This window comes from Gekko japonicus, unplaced genomic scaffold (assembly GCF_001447785.1).
Source record: "Gekko japonicus isolate JY-2015 unplaced genomic scaffold, Gekko_japonicus_V1.1 scaffold2854, whole genome shotgun sequence".
Classification (NCBI taxonomy): domain Eukaryota; kingdom Metazoa; phylum Chordata; class Lepidosauria; order Squamata; family Gekkonidae; genus Gekko; species Gekko japonicus.
Window position 1 is genome coordinate 161,968 of NW_015172632.1, and position 21,437 is coordinate 183,404.

At 42.2% G+C, this 21,437-nt stretch overlaps 1 protein-coding gene across 1 annotated transcript in view; it reads right to left on the reverse strand.

Moving 5' to 3' along the window:
- Positions 1-953: 953 nt before the first annotated feature.
- Positions 954-21,437, reverse strand: part of SULT4A1 (sulfotransferase family 4A member 1) — a 39,522-nt gene continuing 19,038 nt past the window's right edge. The window contains exons 5-7 of the mRNA XM_015421693.1: positions 21,215-21,309; positions 6,681-6,819; positions 954-1,091 (exon numbers count right to left, since the gene is read on the reverse strand). Of these exons, the coding sequence (XP_015277179.1) occupies positions 979-1,091; positions 6,681-6,819; positions 21,215-21,309 (347 nt within the window). The 3' untranslated portion in view covers positions 954-978. The remainder of the gene's footprint in view (positions 1,092-6,680; positions 6,820-21,214; positions 21,310-21,437) is intronic.

Below are 21,437 nucleotides of genomic sequence, written 5' to 3' on the forward strand. Positions count from 1 at the left end.
TTTTATGTTGGACTTGGTTTTAATTTTATTTTTAATGATGGATTTTAATTAATTTCTTAATGTTTTGTTTTTATTATTTGTATTTTGTAAGCTTCCTCGGGCATGTCCTGGAGAGGTGGCATGTTCTAAATAAATAAATAATAAATAGGAGTGGGTTTTAAGTAGCAACAGCATATAGACGTTTAAAAAATATGATGGTGTGGAGAAAGACTCTACAGTTTGAGGTCACTCAAGGAATTCAATTAGCAGCACAAGAAAAAGAATACTTCATAATTATTTCTAATTTTGAACCTGGTTCCCAGAATGTGGATCAAAAAAACCCCAAAACCCTCCACCCAATAGGAACAGGCGATATGCCCCAAAAGTAATCCATACTAGAAATAAGTACATTTTTTTAAAAATGGGAACCTTTAGAAGACTCTAAAACTGGAGGTGCACACACTGAGACTTTTTTTTTAACCAGTCAGCATAACCAGGCAATTTAAAAGAAAAATAAAGAGCACCTGAGGAAAGGTGAAGAAAAGAATGGCAGGAGAGTTTGGGGTAGGGAGGAAGGCAGTAATGAAGATGGGGGGGAAGGACAGGTGGTGGCAGCAACATACAAGAAAGAATTGTGGAATTCATTACAATGAGATCCAATTGCCATGGTATTAGATGGTCTTTAAAAAGGGATTTTATAAATTTATGGAGGATAGGTCTATCAGTAGCTATTAGCCAGGGCAATAAAATATAACTACTATGAATATCAGAGGCTGTGGAGAAGCAACAGAGGGAATTACTGCCTATATACCGTGAGATTAGGGACCTTTGATTCAACCCAGCAGGTTTCTTCTTAAAATTCTTAACTTCCCAGTGCATTGTGTCCTTTATTTTTAACTCCTGACACACATAACAAGTACAGTTTTGTGTCTAGCAAGTGGTAAATGAATGCAGAAAGCACTTCTACATAGAATCTTTGTATTATAGACATGCATTTTTTTATAAATAAAAGTCAAATGTGAGGTCACACTTTCCCATCTTTTGCTTGTAAACTAAATCAAATTTCTCATTCATGGAAACAGTGAAGATGTCTTTCCACAGCCCAACTCGTCCTGAAATAAACAGAAAAGATATAAATTACAGTGATGATGCTATAGGCAAAAGTGATTATGCCACATCCTACAAGGTAATCAACAATCATTGATTAGCAAATTGCTGACCTGTATCTCAGGTACCAATGTTAATTAAAATATAAAGAAGAAACAAGTAAAATGTCTATTATAATTGGTAGAATCCATCTTTGCAGAGGGACACACACCATACCTCCTCCATGAGGTCTATTGGACAAAGCCCCTCTAACAGTGGATAGTTTAGCTATTGTGGAATTGAGGTCTCAGCTGAGCCTCAGTCCCTTGAACAACCAATTTTGTATTTATTTCTATAGTTGACTCTTTGGTTTCCCAAGATGCTTCAGGGCTCAGCTAGTGCTTTAGCCTTTGTGATACAGATTGCCCAGTATACAACTTTTGCCTTAGTGGGTGTTTATACATTCCAGGGGAGAGTGCAGTGTTCCCTCTAAGCTGAGTTAGTATGAGCTAGCTCACAGTTTTTTAGCCTCCGGCTCACACATTTTTGCCTTAGCTCAGGAAGGATGGCTCCAGAGCAAAATAATTTATGCAGCAGCCAAATTGTTCGCTCACAACTTTAATGCCAGTAGATTACAAAGTAGAACTTTTGCTCACAAGACTCCACAGCTTAGAGGGGGCATTAGGTGAGTGGTGCCATTCTTGAAGTCTCAACATATAGTTATCAGTGTTATCCTGACCTGTGAGAAACAGTAACTCTGGTCAGGAGTCCCAAGTCAGAAAGTAAACATTCATCTTGCCAAGAAAGGGAATGGTCTGATTTTGGTCAGAGCTCATCCTATTTCTGATTGACAACCCCTTTGGATCCTAAAGGTATTGTTATGTATTTGTTTATGTGTTATGCTATGTAACCTACACCAGAGCTTCAGGCACAAGCTCCATTGACTCTCAGGTATTCTAAACCCTGCAGTTGGATTGTTCGCTGTTGCGTAACAGACCAATCCGGAAAGACTCTGAACTTTGGCGGGAACAAATCCCATTGGTTCTAAACTCTCAATTGTAATTGGTCATTACTGTGCTAGGGGGTGTGGTTTTCCCTGGTTCAAAATGTATAAAGTTGCATCGTTCTTGAGTGTTGTTGCTGTGTTGCTGTGTTCTGAGCTAAATAAACAAATCACTGTTTTGGAAACGCTGCCTCAATCTCAGTATATAACACTGGTGACGAGGATGGCATCTTGTGGGTAGGCAGCCCCACAGAACCTGAGCTAATCACTGCAGCAGGCAAGGAATTGTTGCCTTGGCCCACCGAAGCAGCAAGAGGAACACAGCCACCATGAAGGTCACCATGGACCACTTTGAAGTATAGCGGGCAAGGAATTGTCGCCTTGGCCCACTGGAGCAGCAAGAAGGACAGCCACCTGTTGCTACAGCGCAGAACTACAATGGCTGCCAAGGGTCACAGCCACCTGCCACTCCAGCATGGAACTACGATGGCCGCCAAGGGCCACAGTCACCTGCTGCTCCAGCGCAGAACCACAACGGCCGCTAAGGGCCACTTCGAAACAACAGAAGACTGGGACACCTATGTCTACAGATTTGACTTCTACGTGACAGTACTCCTAAACAAAATTCCCTGTGAAATGGAGGTTGACTTGGGGTCGGCGCTCACTGTCGTCTCAACGCAGAATCTACGACGGCCTTTCCCCAGATGGGGGAAAACCTTTCTGTGGGGGAAAACCTATACCATCTGGCTTCCAGCTTCTCACCCTGAAACTCAACACCATGGCCTGGAATTCTTTAGTGGGAAGATAACCACCAATGCCAAATAGGTGTTTTTTACTTTTTGGTACTTAGCCCCCCCCCCCCCAAAAAGGAGAGCCAGGGATTTATTAAATGCAGATTGGATATACCACAAAGGACCATGAAGCTACAGGACAAACTTTAGGAGTCCTATTGGCCATACTCTCTTTATTTATCTTTCTCCTCAATGGTGGCTCAAAGCAACTTAAGATGTTCTCCTCTCTGCCACTTGATCCTCTCAGCAACCTTCTGAGGTTGTTTAGGCAGACAGTATAGGGCTGGCCCAAGGTCACCCAGCAAGCTTTCATGGCAGAGTGGGAATTTGAACCTGTGTCTCCTAGATCCTAATCTGACATTTTAACCACTACACTACACTGATTCAACTGCTGAACATGCCCAGAAAAAAATTACAGTTTGTGACCTCTGTGCAGAAAGAGGTATGTCTGCTATTTCACGCTGCAGTCAACTCTGGGTCTGGAGGGCACACGTTCATTGTCATTTTCTCGCTTTTTGTTAACGTTTCTGCTCCGGTGGCACTACTAGATCTCAGAGTGTTTGACAGAGATTTTTTTTCCCCTGTGAAGGAGAAGGGATTAGCCCTCCTCTTCCTGCCCAGGACTTTAGGGAAGTGAGAATGCACCTGACCCTGCTGGACTCTTCCCATGACCAGGCTGGTGCTGCTCTTGGGACAGATAGAAATGTTCTAAATGAAAAATCCGGTATTGTCACTGAGAACCACTACATTCCATTCATATTTTACTAGGCACCACTCCTCAAGATATGCATTTCATGGTCTATGCCTCAAGAATCCTGACAACTCTCAGGTAATGTAGGTAAGCTCTTGCAATGCACCATGTTATACATGAAACAGATGTACAAGAGTGAGAGGGCCTATGTGGCCTGGCTGTGTAGTAAAGTCAGGTCTGGATTTCAGGCTGCTTCTGTGCTCCCAGGCACACTCCTTGCATCATCAGACTAGAAGCAATAGGCTCCAGAGGCACAGTTGGCCACATATGTCCCTCACTGCACACTTGAGAGGTACCAACTTTTCCCTTGGGCATTGCAGCACACTTGCCCCCAAATGTTGACTGCCATTATGCCATTGTGCAACATATGATAAAATTTTTGCAAGCATCTGTTTTTCTACCACAGGCATGGATAGCTGGTGAAGAAGTCACCCACCTGGATTCATGAACTGATTCGTGACACTGATTTGTGATGGGCATAGAACAAATGTAAGGAACTTAAGCAGAGAGTTCTCTTCTGAGTAAAGATCAATGAGCTAAAAGGGGGGGAAATGAATGAAAACCAACATAAAGCAAATAATAAGATAAATGTAATGGATAAATTAAATATAGTTATAAATCAAATTCTTTATAGCCTTAACTCAGAATTTTAAATCACAATTTTAAGGAAAAAATAAGAAAATATATATTTAGCATTTAGGCTGACATTCAGAGAAAAATTATTGTTAAACAACAGAGAGCAAACAAATGAATTTTAAAAAAAAGAGTTTATTTTTTAAAAAGCACTGAAAAACACAGACATGATTGATCAAATGCTCTGGGAGAGAAAGTCTATGCCAGATGAGTTTAATCAGTAGAATGAACTATACAGGGTTCCTGTTGAGGAAATGACTTTAGGTGCAAAAGTGGAAACAAACACTATAACAACAATGGTGTTTCCCAGAATGCCCTAATGTTCCATTTTCATTCTCCTACATCACCAGGGTTTTTTTCTTGTGGCCAAACAACTTTGTTAACACCCCCATGCCATCTTGGTTTTTCCTCGTCCCCCTCCCCTTTCCTAAACTAGTTTTTCATTGTGGAATGAATAGCAAGATGGCCTCTTGCTCTAAATTTGAATAGGGTTTCCCCCCCCCATCTTTTGGATTGCTGCCCAAACTTGTCCAGAAAGGGCAGGTTTGGGTGGTGATTTAAAAAAAATTGCATGCCAGCAGGGCTATTTTTGGGCAGGAAAGCACAGGAACGGAGTTCCAGCTGGCTCCCAAGTTGGCAACGCCCAGCAGGAACTCATTAGCATAATAGGCCACGCCCAACAGCAGGAACTCATTAGGATTGGCTACTTTAGGGGTGTGTGGCCTAACATGCAAAGGAGTTCCTGCTACAAAAAAAGCCCTGGGTTCTGACCACAAACAGGGTCAACAGAATAAGAAGCAAAAGGTGGGCGTGGCTGGATGACCACACTTCTGGTAACATGGGGGTGCAGCCTAGTATGCTAATGAGCTGTGTTGTCAGGGGTGTGGCCTGTTATGCTAATGAGTTCCTGCCGGGCTTTTTCTACAAAAAGAGCCCTGCATGCCAGCATGTCAATGTTTCAGTGTTGGAGGGCACCTGCATTGAAACAAAAGTTCAATCCCATTCAGAGGCCTGTCACCAGCAGCCAATCATTGCCTTCCTTACCATTTCTTCATTCACATTCAAGTGCAGATTTTAGCAAGTCCTTGGGTGCCATTTTCAAATGCATTTTGCAGTGTGTGCAGCTACCCTGAAAACATGTAATTAAAGGAAACAAACTGTTGTGAACTGTGTACTGATGCAAGTCAAGGAAAGGAATTCAAAACTGGGGGGCAATGAGAGAGGATGCTCAAACGCAGGAAAAGAGGCAACCCAAAAGGGGTGAGACAGGTACACCAGGTACGACTCTCAGGTGTGGTGTGGTGGGTGGGGAATGTTCTGGTAAGGAGATTACTTGGCCCCTTGAGGCTGCTGAAGCACTGCAATGCTTCAGTGCATGCACAAAAAGAAAACGGGGGGGACGGGGACAGAAAACCAATGAACAGATGGAACACTGATGGGGAAAAAACAAAGAAAACGTGTGTATTGATCACACCAATAGTGCTGTAATCAGAACCAGGAAGGCAGCTGCAGTCTGGAAAACGCCAGTGATGAAGTATAAGAAAAAGAAAGCAGATATTTTTACGTTTTAGGGAAGCCAGGCCCATCCTTGCCTGTGCTGCACACTATCAAAAGAGATCACTCCAGGGCACACTATCTGTCCAAGATTACCTTTTGCAAACTTCATACATACTTTACATCTATTAGTTTCCAAACAGAGCAAACTGTCATGCTTGTAGGTCACTAAAACAAAACACAGTCAATCAGTGTCTATGCATTTGTGGAGCCCCAGAACTAGAACATTTATGTCAGTGTTTGTTGGCCTGTTTGCTTTATCCAGCTCCTGGCCAAAATTCTTAGACACAATTCTAGCTGGCTTAAGCCCAAGCACTGTGATGGGAAAAGTTATATTTCTCCTTGCAGATGTGAAGCCAGTAGTCTCCCACAAGGTTACCCTTTTTGCCTCAACTGCCAAGAAAATTTGATCCAAGCTAGTGCCTAAAGACTTAGCCAGCAAAATGTTACTCTTTTCTAAAGCCACCTGGACGAATATCCGAATGACTACTTTTATTAAACATAATTTAATTGTTACAAAAATGTAACTTTTAATAGTGCATGATAGCAATCCAATTTTATTGTTTCATTTACACACTGTTACTTTTGTTCTTGCTTGTTCTTGTTTGTAATAGCCCTTGGCTCAGTGCAATAAAACTGAACTGAAGTACTGGACAAGTACTTGCAATTTTTCTTACCGAAAACAAAAATATTTATATATTTAAATTCCACAAATATGCCTGATTTTATTTGCTAACTACATTACAAATGGTTCATTTTATGTTGTTAAATCAAGAAATTTAGATGTGATAGGGAAGTTAATTCTGCATATATTTCAATCCCCGCCCTCCCAATTCTTCCCCAGTAGCTTCAACATTTCTTGAAATTTTACATTTTGACGTACCCCTGCCAACAGGAAGAGCTTCTGCATTACAGCACTGGTCAATGAGTTGATGACAATGCTCCACCATGGATTCCAACTGTGCTTTATCATAAGAGACACCCAAGAACCTCGCTAGTTGTTCAACCATAGTTGTAAGATCCTATGAAAAAAGATGATGCACATGTGTTTATTCAATTCAATTCAATTTATTACAGGTCTTTATGACCGAAGTCTTGACCAAGAGGATACCAAAGGGGGGTAAAATAGGTACATAAAATAGACATAAATATGTCAAGGTACATAATAACAGTCACATAAAACCCAGGCTGAGCCCAGAGATTAAAAATTACCTAACTACACTTGGGGCGGAGCCAACTAACTAAAATCATCCGAAGATTAAAAATCGGTGTCGAAGTTTTCAGAAGTGCTGGACTTTTCAATGCTTCTTGAGAGCATGTGTTTATAAAAAGGCAGGTCAAAGAAACAACAAGCTACCATTGTAAGTAACCATAAACACAGAAAATAGCAGCTGTAAATGAAGCATCTAATTTCTCATTTTCTAATACTTAATTCGTACTGTTAAAATGTCTTATAATGCTATGGGTATTTGGGTCAGTGAGATATGGTGCTGGAGACTCAAAGATTGATTATTTCTGGGAGACGACAACATGTTGAGGATGCCTTGTCAGGACTGGCCCAGGATTTATAGCTTCTTTGACTGCTTTGGGTTTCTCTTAAATCAGACTGACCCAAAACATGAAAGAGGTCACACCCTGGAATTAATCTTTTGTACTGAGCTTTGATGGAAGGTTTGCTTTCAGGGCTCCAGATTCACCCCAAACAATGGTCTGACTACTACCTACTTAAAGCCAAGGTAAATGTGGCTCTAACATCCCTCATGAGAGGGGACCTGGTTGAAATCTTCCACCTACAGAAGCTACTGGATTCGGGGGGGGTGTGTGGTTAAGATTCCAAACATGTGTTCTTTTGAGGCCACAGTGGAAGCATGAAATGTGAAGCTCCCTGAAGCTATCAACAAGTTTGCCCCTTGTCGACCTTTCCAACCATGGAGCTGGTATATCTGAAAAGGGTGGGAGACATCTAGAATGCTGTGGGTGGAGAAATTGTACTGAATCTGACATATCATGCTATAGAGCTCACTGTATGACCTATGAAGTGGCAGTGATGGTGGCAAAGAAAGTAGCATCAGCTACTTCACATCCATCCCAATTGTTCAAGATAGCTCAGCACCTGCTGATGGTTCAATCTAAAGCTTTACTGTCTCAGGCACAAACAATTAGCTGTGATACTTTTGTCAAGTTTTTTTTGCTGATAAAGAATATGCCTTGATCTGGATGTCAGTTGTAACACAAGGACACCAGAAGAAAGGCCTAATGAATTGTTAGGCCTCGACACCCTCCTCACTTGAAGGACGAGCTTAGTACCTATAAACAGGAGACACAAGCAGCCTTCCTCTCTTAGCACCCAAAGGGTCAGTCGTTCAAGACTCATCCCTGGCCTGCAAATAAGAGATCAAAATAGATCCTACAGTTACTTGGAATGTGTGCCATCGAATATTGACCAGAGGCATGTCTGAAAAACTGATCCTAAGGGTGCAAAGGTCTGGTTTTGGGCAGTTCTCTTCCCTCTTTTAATCCATCAGTGTCAAAGATTGGTTTTCTCAGAAAAGGACAGTAAATTTAACCAACTCCCTACCTTGCCTGACCTTTCCCTACCCGACCATCCTAAGTAAAAACCTAGTAAAAACCATTTTAATCCCATAATCCTTTGTGTGATAGCTGTTTTGTCCTGGTAAATTAGAGCTCACCAAACCCAACAGACATTTCACATAAATGTTACATTGCACTTGCAGCTCCAGGGAACGTTATGAAGCTTCCTGGTTAAGACAACATTGTTTCATTCACACCATCACAGCATTGCTCTAGGAGCAGTCACGTCATGCTCCAAGGGGTATAACCAGACACACGTTGTTCAGTAATGTGTGTGTGTAATGTGTGTAGTGCTTCCACTAACCTACACCCCCACCAAAAAGGTTGGGCACCCTGCTTAGAGTGAGACACTGGTTCATTTTGCTTGTCTTCCTTCTCGGATCTTTGTTCCATGGATAGATAAATATAGTCCCATAGAATAAGTTCCCTTCTTTGTCTCTGTAGGCTATCACCTTTATTTTCTGAACTTGTATGTGTGTTCATATAGTGTTTCACACGTGACGTTCAACCCCTCAAGGTTTGTTTCCCAAAATTTCTTTTTTGTGTGTGTGTTCCTCTATCTGTCATTGCCCTTTTGGTGACATTCCAGTTTCGAAAAGCTACCTTTTAAATATATATATATATATTTTAAAAATTGCATACACATATTAAGTAACAATCAAAATACAAAATAATAAAATTATTTAGAACAGAAAAAAATAGCAACTTTCCGTGTCAAATCTTACAGGCTTATCAAGTCAAGAATCTACAAGTAGTGAATAAATAACCAAGTAACAAATACACAAAATACAAAAAGTAAACAGTCAAGCCATGTTTCAAATTCAAATATGAACTATCATAGAAAAATCATATCCTGATACACTGAGTTGCTAGGTAAAAAAAGCAAAAAAGCTTAATACAGGGAGTCACGACTCTGTAAATAAGGAATAATGGGAATTTTGAGATTTCATTTTAAGTTATGTGTTATTTTCCCCATTATAAACTGATCCCAAATTTTATCATACCACTCTGACATCATGGGGGATCTAAGCAATCTCCATTTTGAAGCTACAGCTAGCTGAGCAGAAGCCAAGAATAAACAAATTAGCTTCCAAATGGAGTCTGAGCATTCTCTGTCTGGCCAATATTGTAAAAGAAATATTTCAGGAGTGAATGGTAAATCAATAGTAGTGATGTGTTTTATATGTTGGTGAACTTTATTCCAGATTGGACCTTGATCCCTGTGGTATCCATCGTATTGGCACCAGGTGGGGCTGGCATGTCTCTAGTATCACCATTGGAAAAGTGGGGGGGGGAGTGGCATGAGTCACTGGCACAAGGAATGCAATGTGGACACGATTCCCAGAAGGGAGGGCCTCCAACGTTCCTCAATCTCCCCCATTCTTGTAATGCAAATCCAGCCATGGATACTTTGAAGACCCTCCTCTCCCCCATGGCATCAATCGGCTGCCAGAATCTGCCTCTGTACAGGTTCCATTTATTTTATTTGCTTCGACCGCACATTGAGTAATTTTCACATTACGCTCAACCAGGGCTTTTTTTTTAGGAAAAGCCCAGCAGGAACTCATTAGCATAATAGGCCATACCCAACAGCAGGAACTCATTAGCATATTAGGCCACACCCATGGTAGCACAACTCATTAGCATATTCGGCCACACCCCCGTGTTACCAGAAGTGTGGTCATCCAGCCACACCCACCTTTTGCTTCTTATTCTGTTTACCTTGTTTGTTGTCAAAACCCAGGGCTTTTTTTGGAGCAGGAACTCCTTTGCATGTTAGGCCACACACCCCAAATGTAGCCAATCCTAATGAGTTCCTGCTCTTGGGTGTGGCCTATTATGCTAATGAGTTCCTGCTGGGTGTGGCCAACTTGGGAGCCAGCCGGAACTCCGTTCCTGTGTGTTCCTGCCCAAAAATAGCCCTGCGCTCAACACATGTATAGCTGAATATGTGATCTAAATGTCATATTTATCCAGATACTGTTCCATGGTTTTATTTATAAAGTGAACATGCAAACTGGGGGCTGTGGCTTCCTTGACTGAGTCAATCCTTCTCGTGTTGAGTCTTCCTCTTTTCCTGCTGCCTTCCACTTTTCCTTGCATTATTGTCTTTTTTACTGTTTTCTCTTGCTTTGGCCAAAGTATGATAGCCTCAGTTGAGTCATTTTAGCTTCTTGGGAGAGTTCAGGCTTGCAGTGATACCAACATATGCAAGAGCATTCCAGCTTCCTCATGTAAAATCTTACCCTGATCTAGTCTTGGTTATTCATTAAAAAGGGTTTCTGCTTTATTAAAAATCAGTTATTAGGTACTGGATATTTACATAAAATGTTATAGCAGTAACTGGATGAAATTTGCAGTTGTTTGCAGTACTGCTTTTAAACCAGCAACTGGCTCATAATTATTCTGAATTTTGTAAAGAAATTTTAGGTTGGGTACCTATATCAAAATGAAACAGCATCAACCCCGTGGAGCTCAACAAAGAAAAATTAGAAAAGCAAAAGAGGAGGTAATTGAAGCTATGTCTGAGTCTATTCTGAAATATGAAATCCCTTCAACATCATGTATGGTTGATGAACATTCTGAAGAAATGCAAGCTGGCTGATCCAAAGCACCTGTACCAGAAACAACACAAGATTCAGTGACACAGGCTTGAAAGATGACAATGAATCATCTTATATAAGCACTGAAAATGGAGGCTTTTGGAAGTGATTTGCCTTTTCATCGGCCCTGCTTAGTTCTAATAGTGAAGTCAGCCTAATGTGAGGATACTTCAGTCCTGTGATTGGAGCTGTGAATAGGCAAAGCAGATCTGTCTACGAACCTGAACAATACCCAACGTCTGCAGAAAAAATTCAAATATAAAAAAAATACATGCAGGGGTTGTTTAAAATGATAAAAGGAGCTGCTGTAGCTTTAACAAACAGATTCCCTCAGTGGCTGTTGCTAGGCAACCACAGCTTTCCAGGCTGGGTTTATGTGAGTAAAAGGAAGGGTGAGGGGGTAGGGTCCTATCCAGGGCTGTTTTGGGCTTTGAGGGAGGATTCATAGGGGCCATGCCTGGCTAGAGTTGCCAGCTCTAGGTTGGGAAATTCTTTGAGATTTTGGGGTGGAGTCTGGAGAGGGTGGGATTTGGGGAAGGGAGAGGCCTCAGCACACTATATATTGTAATAGCCAAGTCAGCCAAATCTGAGGACACTTAAATACAATGATTGGAAGTGTGAATGGACAAGACAGATCTTTCTACAAACTTGAACAATGTTCCAGGTTTGCAACAACCACCACCACCCTGAAATCTAATAAATAAAAAAATAAAAATGGGGATAAAGAAAACCCCAAAATGGTAAAAGGAGTGCCTGAAGCTTTAAGAAATGGAAGGTTTCAGTGATCGTTCTTAGCATTCCTTCCAAGTTCCCAGCAGAGGATTTTGGGGGGCGTTACTGGAGGGGGCGGGGAATGTCCCCAATGTGATGATGTCACTAGGGTTGCCAAGTCCATTTTAGCCACCAGCGGGGGACTTTGGGGGGCATCCCCGGCGTGATGACATCAGGTAGGGGACGTCCATCCCGCTGCCCACCCAATGGGCACGTAGGGGAACGCCAGCTCCCTGCACTTAAAGGGGCCCCTTTAAGTGCAGGGAGCTGGAAGGCTTTGCACCCCCAATCTCCACTTGGAGATCAGGCGCGTGGGAAACACCAGCTCCCTGCACTTAAAGGAACCCCTTTAAGTGCAGGGAGCTGGAAGGCTTCGCACGCCCAATTGCGCGTGCGGACAGTGCCAGCTCCCTGCACTTAAAGGGAGCCCCTGTAAGTGCAGGGAGAAAGGAGAGGGGTGGCTGCGTGTGTTGGGGCTTGGGGGTGGGGCTTCCCCATCAGCCAATTGGCCGGCAGTGGGTAGAACCCCCTAAAAAGTGGGGGACCCCTGCCAATGCTGTTGCGGGGTTCCTTTAAATGCTGTTGGGAAGAGGTAGAGAGGAGAGGCCTCGCACGCCTGCACTCCAAGTTGCGAATTCACAGCTTGGAGTGCAGGCATGCACAGTCAGCCCTCTTTCTCCCTCACTACTGTTCAACAGCAGCCCTGCATACAAACACCAATGTGGTGTAATGGTTAGAGTTTCAGACTAGGACCTCAAATTCCCATTCTGGTGTGGAAACTCACCTGGTAACCCTGGGCCAGTTGCACATTCTCAGCTTAATTTACTGAATAAGCAGTGGAGAATGGCCATTGACAGTACGTGGATTCCTCCTGGTGGGGCGATGGCCTCCTACACACTCTTGGGCTAGCCACCTCTCTGAGAGAAGGGCTGAGCCCAACCCACCCAAACCCCCAAGGTGGCAGAGATGGCACCCAGCCAGCCTGAGGTGAGGCAGGGGAGACAGAGCCCAGCCTGCTGTGCCCCACGGAAGAGGCGATATAGGGTAGGTGGCAATACCTGGCTCAGCCCACTCAAGGCAAGGCAGACACTGGCACCTGGCCCGGCCGAGCCCCACACAAGGTGGGGCAGATGGCAGTGCTTGGCCAGAGCCCTTGCAAGGTGAAACCAACAGTAGCATCTGGCCTGGCCAAGCCCCACTTAAGGTGAGACAGATAGCAGTGCCCAGCCTGCCCAACCTCACATGAGGCAAGGTAAGGCGAGGCAGACAGTGGTGCCCAGCCAAGCCCACATGAGGCAAGGCAGATGGCAGTTCCTGAGGCCCACATGAGGCAAGTGAGGTCGACTGTGGCGCCTGGCCTGGGAAGGAGAGAAGGAAGCAGGAAAGGGAGGGAGGCTATGGGCTCTCTCAAGGAAGGGAAAGAGGAAATAGTGGTGAAGAGGAAAATAAGATTCACTCCACTAGTTCTTGCGGGTTTCCACTTGTATGGTCTAACCCTTCCTTCTCTTTTGCTCCTGTTAATATAAGGAAGATCTCTTTTAAAATCTTCCTGTGGTATCTAAATCCTGAAAAGATGTATCATATTCATAAAGGATACATCTCTATGCTGGAAAAAATATATGGAAAGAAGTATCTCTTCTCTATTATACATGGTAACTGTATAAAATTACAGCATTTTTGGAACCCAATTAAAGTAGCCAAAAGAAGAAGAAGAAGAAAAAGAAGAAGAGGAGATTGGCTTTATACCCCGCTCTTCACTTGGAGTCTCAGAGCGGCTTACAAACTCCTTTCCCTCCCCCTCCCCACAACAGACACCCTGTGAGGTGGGTGGGGCTGAGAGAACTCTGACACAAACTGCTCTTTTTCAAGGACAGCTGTGCCAGAGCTTGTGGCTGACCCAAGGTCACATCAGCAGGTGCAGGTGGAGGAGTGGGGAATCAAACCTGGTTCTCCCAGATTAGAGTCTGCGCACTTAACCACTACACCAAACTGGTACTTAACCACTACACCAAACTGGCACCAAAAACGCTCACATTATACCCTTCAAGCCAAAACAATCATATTAGGACATATAGATGATAAATTCTTCCAATTAGGCGAGAACATGGAAATTTACTTTTGGTGGTTGCCAAATTACAGATAGCTCAAAAGTGAAAACAGAAAATTTGCCCTACTATTTCAACCTGGTACTCCAAGATCCAGAAAATTATGGTGCTAAATAAAATATCATCCCAATGGAAAGATCCCATCCATATCAGCAACTTCACAGAGAAATTACTTCCTGTTCTATTGTATAATCCTTGTAAAAAAAGACCCACTAAATTCCACTCACTTTATATAAATACTAATTAAGAACATAAGAACATAAGAGATGCCAATGTTGGATCAGGCCAATGGCCCGTCTAGTCCAATACTCTGTTGCACAGTGGCCAAAAATACCAGGTGCCATCAGGAGGTCCACCAGTGGGGCCAGGACACTAGAAGCCCTCCCACTGTTGCCCCCCCAAGCACCAAGAATAGTGCATCACTTGCCCCAGCCTGAGAGTTCCTATCTATACCTTGTTGCTAATAGCCACTGATGGACCTCTTCTCCATATGCTTATCTAATTCCCTCTTGAAGCTGTTCATGCTTGTAGCTGCCACCACCTCCTGTGGCAGTGAATTCCATGTGTTAATCACTCTTTTGGTGAAGGAGTGTGTTATATACTGATACTGTTTCCCTGCAACCCAGGGCTGCCAGAAAGCAGGTGAGCTTGGGAAAATAGACAACAGACTAGCAGGATCCTGGCAGCCACCTATCGGGATGCGATTAGTGTGTAAACAGCCTATTGTTGGGAGTGGGTGTGTTTGGAAGGGGTGCCATTTGATGGGATTATAAGCAGGGCTTCAGCCCTGCTGGTCTTGTCTTGTAGTTGAGCTAAATCACTGAATAAAGCATGAGCTGATCACTACTCATGTGTCAAACCCAGTATATTGCAGAGTACTTCCTTTTATCTGTTCTAACCTGACTGCTCAGCAATTTCATTGAGTGCCCACAAGTTCTTGTATTGTGAGAAAGGGAGAAAAGTACTTCTTTCTCAACTTGCTCTGTCCCATGCATAATCTTATAAACCTCGATTATGTCACCCCTCAGCTGTCGTTTCTCCAAGCGCTTTAACCTTTCTTCAAAGGGAAAGTGTGCCAACCCTTTTATCATTCTAGTTGCTCTTTTCTGCACTTTTTCCAATGCGATAATATCCTTTTTGATGTGTGGTAACCAGAAGTGTACACAGTATTCCAAATGAGGTTGCACCATTGATTTATATAGGGGCATTATGATACTGGCTGATTTCTTTTCAATTCCCTTCCTAATAATCCCCAGCATAGCATTGGCCTTTTTTATTGCAGTTGCACACTGTCTTCACATTCTCATTGAGTTATCTACTACGACTCCAAGATCTCTCTCTTGGTCAGTCTCTGCCAGTTTGGACTTCATCAACGTGTATTTATAGTTAGGATTTTTGGCTCCAACGTGCATCACCTTGCACTTGGCCACATTGAACCCCATTTACCACGCTGATGTCCACTCGCCCATCCTTGACAGATCCCTTTGGAGTGCCTCCCTGGTTCTCACCACCCTGAACAACTTCCTGTCATCTGCAGATTTAACCATTTCACTGCTTACTCCCAACTCCAAATCATTAATAAACAATTTAAAAAGCATCAGACTGAGTACTGATCCCTGTGGTACCCCACTGCTTACCACCCTCCACTGTGAAAATTGCGCATTTATACTCACTCTCTGTTTCCTATTAATTAGCCAGTTTTTGATCCACAAGAGGACTTGTTCTTTTATCCCGTGAGTACTGAGCTTACTTTGATGAGGAACTTTATCAAAAGCTTTCTGGAAGTCAAGGTAAACAACATCTATTGGGTCCCCCTTGTCCACAAGTTTGTTCACTCCCTCAAAGAACACTAACAGGTTAGTGAGACAAGATCTTCCCTTACAGAACCCATGCTGAGTCTGCCTAAGTAGGTTTTGTTCATCAATGTGCCTACTAATTCTTTCCTTAATAACAGTTTCCACCAACTTACCCAGTATCAACGTCAGACTGACTGGCCTGTAATTTCCCAGATCTCCTCTGGAACCCTTTTTAATTATGGGAGTGACATTAGCTACCTTCCAGTCCTCAGGAATGGAGGCAGATTTTAAGGAAAGATTACATATTTTTGTCAGGAGATCCACAAGTTCACATTTGAGTTCTTTCAGAACTCTCAGATGTATGCCATCCTGGCCTGGTGATTTATCAGTTTTTAAGTTGTCTATCAGTTGTAGGACCTCCTCTCTCATCACCTCAATCTAATTCAGGTCTTTCAACACCCCTCCCAAAATCAGTGGTTCTGGAGTGGGCAAGCACTTCTCATCTTCCACAGTGAAGACAGAGGCAAAAAATGCATTCAGCTTTTCAGCCATTTCCCTATCATCCTTCAGTACTCCTTTTACCCCTCGGTCATCCAAGGGCTGCACTGCCTCCGTGGCTGGTTTCCTGCTTCTAATGTATTTGAAGACAGTTTTATTGTTGGTCTTTATGTTTTTTGCTATATGTGCCTCATATTCCCTTTTTGCCTTCCTGATCACAGACTTGCATTTTATTTGCCACAGCCTGTGTTCCCTTTTATCAACCTCACTGAGACTAGCTTTCCATCGCTTAAAGGAATCTTTCTTACTTTTACAACTTTCATTACTTTGTTTGTTAACCATGCAGGCTTTTTTCTATACCTATTTGTGTCTTCCTAACGTGCGGTATATATTTTTTCTGAGCTTCTAGGATTGTAGTTTTAAATAGTTTCCAAGCTTCCCCAATGGTTTTGACCCTTTCTACTTTTCCCTTCAGTTTCTTCCTTACATATCCCCTAATATCAGAGAAGTTACCCCTTTTAAAGTTAAAAGTGGTTGTGTCAGTCTTTTTGGGGAACTCCCTATTTATACAAATGTTAAACTCAATAACATTATAATCATTGTTCCCAAGTGGTGCAATCACTTTTACATCTCTCACCAGCTCTTGGGCATTACTTAGGACCAAATCCAGGATCGCCTCTCCCCTGGTAGGTTCGGTGACCATCTGTTCCATAACACAATCATTGAGAGTGTCTAGAAACTCAATCTCTTTTTTCCTACCTGAACACATATTGACCCAATCAATATGTGGTAGTTAAAAGCACATATTACAACACAGTTATTTCATCTAGCCGCTATATTTAATTCATTCATCATTTTATAATCCTCCTCCATCTTTTGATCTGGTGGGCGATAAGAAACTCTCAGTGTTAAGCTTCCTTTTGGGGCCACTATTTCAACCCATAGCATTTCCAGAAGCGAATCCAATTCTCTTACCTTCTCAATCTTACTGGACTGTATATCCTCTCTGACATACAGAGTCACCCCACCTCCAACCCTTCCCCCCTATCCTTCCAATATTATTTATAACCAGGAATCACTGTATCCCACTGATTTTCCTCCTCCCACCAAGTTTCTGAAATACCCACAATGTCTATTTTCCCCCCAACACCAAGCATTCCAATTCCCAAATTTTACCTCAGACACTTCTAGCATTTGTGTATAAACACCTGTAGTTTCCCATGCATGTTAAGCCCACAACCTCCCTCTTGCTGCCTCGAGACCTTGCCAAGCAGTCCATATTGTTAGCCACAGTCTCAGTAGACAATTATAATCCATTTCCTTGTAGAAAAGTAACAGCTACTCCTTCATCTCTTTGAGATGAGCCATCCTGAACCAGAGACTTTTTATCTCCTGTCGGTTTCCCCCCAATATTCAGTTTAAAAACTCCTCTGCCATCTTTTTTATTTTAAGCGCCAGCAGCCTGGTTCCTTCTCGAGACAAGTGGAGACCGTCTCTTTTGTACAGCTCCCTCTTGTTCCAAAAAGCATCCCAGTGCCTAACAAACTTGAACCCTTTCCTCCTACACCATCGTCTCATCCACACATTGAGACTCCTGATCTGTGCCTGTGTCTCCAGCCCTGCACGTGGAACAGGTAGCACTTCTGAGAAAGTTACCTTGGAGGTCCTGGAGTTTCCTGCCTAGCAGCCTAAATTTTTCCTCCAGGACCTTACAACTGCATTTCCCCACATTGTTGGTGCCAGCATGTACCACAACCACTGGCTCCTCCCCATCACTATCTACCAGCCTATCTAGAACACGCGTAATGTCCGCTACCTTCGCACCAGGCAGGCAAGTCACCATACGGTCAGTACGCAGGTTCACCACCCAGCTGTCTACCTACCTAATGATCGAATCACCAACTACCAAGAGCCCCCCTCCCTCCCTGCCAAGCAATGGTTCCTTGGTGCGAAAGGATACATGTTCACCAGCTGAAGAAGAGGTCCCTTCTGAGGGCACATTCCTCTTATCCACAGCACAATGCCCTGTTTCCTCTCGACCCTCATGCTCCCTGACAGTGGTGGGGCTGCCATTGAGAAATTGAGAAAGCACATATTTTCTTCAGAACATAATTTATTATTTAAAACTGATTTTAATGATGATTATATAGAGACAGTTAATGTAATTCCTTTCTTCTCTTGCTTCTTTGTGTCTTCTGTACACCAGGCCAATTTGGTGGCCCCTTCTGTTTGTAACATTTGGAGCCTTTTGGTAAATGTAAGTTGTGACAAACCTATATTTAAATCAAAACAATCTCCCAAGGTAAGGAGTCAAAGGTTGTGGAAGTCAGGCCACTAGGGCTGCAAGGCAAGGACTAGCAACCAGTGGGAGACCCAAGCGCATGGGGGGGCACCATCAGCAAGGGGGCGGCGTAGTGGCAACGGTCAGCTCCAGGATGAGCTCCCACAAAGCGGCCGTATCGCCAGGTCTATAGCAGGGTCCCAGAGGATCCTGGGCTCCATTGGGTCTCCTCGAAGGGGAGCCCAAGCAGGGGGCTTGATCTGGGCCCTCCACTTGCAGCAGCAAGTGGGAAAGGGTCTAGGATCACCCTAGAAAGCAAGACTTGAGTGAGTGCACTCATGGCAGCCATGAGTGGAAAACATGTGAACACCCAGACAGAGGGGAAGAAGAAAGAACCTCATCCATAATACCGGTGATGAACATCACCATGAGTACAGCCAAGCAACGATATTAAGGACTCTGTTGATTTTTCAAGCAAGCCCCTTTAAATTTTAAAAGGACAAGGAAAGGAAGGGTAGAAAATTCCTTCCCCCCCTCCTTCCCTCTTCAGCCGGCTAGGAAAAGAGCTTAGTGTAAAACTGTCTTTAAACACTCTCCAGAGCAAAGAAGAAAAGAAAATCTGTTGTCTGAGTTACTTTCTGGAATACAAACTTTGAAGGAAATCTATTTGTTTGATTTTAAGCAGCATCGAAGCAGGAATACATTTGTACTTTTTGGATGATAACCAAACTATCTGGAATTATATGAAGAGTCTTTAAAAGACTACTACATCTCATTAAAAGGATTATAAATTGTTCCCCTTTTAAAAGAAAGAAAGAAAGAAAGAACAACATATTTTGCTTTATTTGTTGAAACTATAAAGTACACTGTCTTCAAACTGTATTGTACTGTAAGGTAAACAATTGATAAGATCCATGACTTACTGTTGTAAACTTCTTGGTTTCCTTTTAATATGACTACAACAGCTATTGTTTTGTAAATTTTAGAGGAGGTCTGTTTTTAAGGTCTTGGAAAAAATAATTTTGGTGATTCTGTTTTGAAATACTGTTCGCTGGCACAGATAGAGTTGGAAAGGTGCCAGGGGTTACATTTTCAGCCATTGGGGGAGGGGTGTCAGCAGACATTACTGTGACACAGTTTACTTGGGAGGATCTGAAACTTATAATTTATGACACAATTACTTCCACTGTTAAACTGATAATTAAAGAAACTGTAGATCCAATGCAAAATAAAAGGGAGATATTGCCATTAGAAACTGCAATCAAGATGAAGGAAATTCAAGAGCAAATTGAAGATATGGAGCAAGATCATAACCAAATTGACTTGACCCACAGAATGAATTCTGCACCTAAAAAGAGGGATAGTACCCATAAACGTATATATTAGAAGTACCAAAAAAGTGATAAAAGATGAAATCTCCAATGCTGTGAAAGCTGTAAAAGATGCAACATCTCAGAGGGAAGAAACAAAAGAGTTCATGGAATCTTCAACTGGAACACAGATGGCTACCTTCAAAAGAAAGCTTTTCTACATACAAGGGAAAAAGACATAAAACTAAGATTTTACTGAAGAGAAAAAACCAGAAAAGGAAGAAGAGGATGAAATTTTATAAATGACATTGGTTAGGGAATCCCTATGATTGTCTAATTGTCCAATTGATTACAATTGTTAAAAAAAATTGAGTCTGTGCAACTGAGTAGAATCTTTGTATTGTTGAGATTAAAAAAAGCTTAAATCAGAAGAAATTATGAATTATATACTCAAACATTTAAATACTTTTGACTGAAGATTATAACAAAAAGTTCAGATAATAAATTTATTTATTTATTTTATTGCATTTATACCCCGCCCTCCCTGTGAATACGTGACATTATGAATTGTATACTCATAGATATGCAAAGAGTATAGCTTGTTATAAGGTTAAAATAGGATAGATAACTAGATATATATGAGGTACTTAAACAGATAAAATAACGATGTAAAAGGGTTACCCCATTATGTAAGCTTGTGTGTGTTATGTTTGTTTGTTCATTTGTTTGGTCCTATAAAATAAAAAATTATATCATAGGGGGGGGAAGCAAAGACATGATGTTATCATCGGGAGGGTTACTGGAAGTGACACCATGCCTCTCTGGGAATCACCAGAATTTCTACAGTAAAATAAGAAGTGATGTCATGCCATTGCCAATTTTTTAAAGATTACCTTTTTTATAGCTGGCTGCAGCAGCAGTGGCAGGAAACAGGATCTTGGAGTCAGAGATCCTCTGCTCCTAGGTGGTAGGAGTTTAGCAGTCCTGCCTAACATTGAACTATTTGGGCACGAATTTAGGCTCCAAATTCTAATTGCAAAGTGGGTCATATTCACACAAACACGCGCCTAAGATACATGTATTCTGACAACACATGGTAACAAAAGGCACTTGTGTACAATTAAAAGCAAGACAGAAAAAATGTTTATTTCTAATATTTAATTAAGATGTTGCTTGACAGACCTCAGTGGGCAAAGAATTTCATCATTTAAGAGGCCTTCCTCTAACCATATTTTTATTATCATTTATTTTCTCCATCTGATATATTAATTAATTTATTTTATTTATTTATTTTGGGATTTATATCCCGCCCTACCCGTGCGGCCCATTGCCTCCTTGCAGAAATTCTGATGGCTTATACAAGTCACGAAATGTAATCAAACAATAACCAGTGCAAGAAAGAAGCTCTGGAGATAATACCAGCAGTTATGGGAGCATTTACATTGTTTTTAAAGTCTTTACCTTGTGCATATCTTCATACTTGAGAAAAAGAACATTGGAGTCCATATGATGTTCCCAAAATTCCTGCACATGTTCAAACCATGAACCATACCCTACTGTGGAGACAGGAAATATAACAGCTAATTTACAAGAGAAATTACCAACATCCTTCAAAATATCCCTTGAACACAAATTATTGAAAAACTAGGAATAAGGCCCGTTGTGGAAATAAATACAATGAACT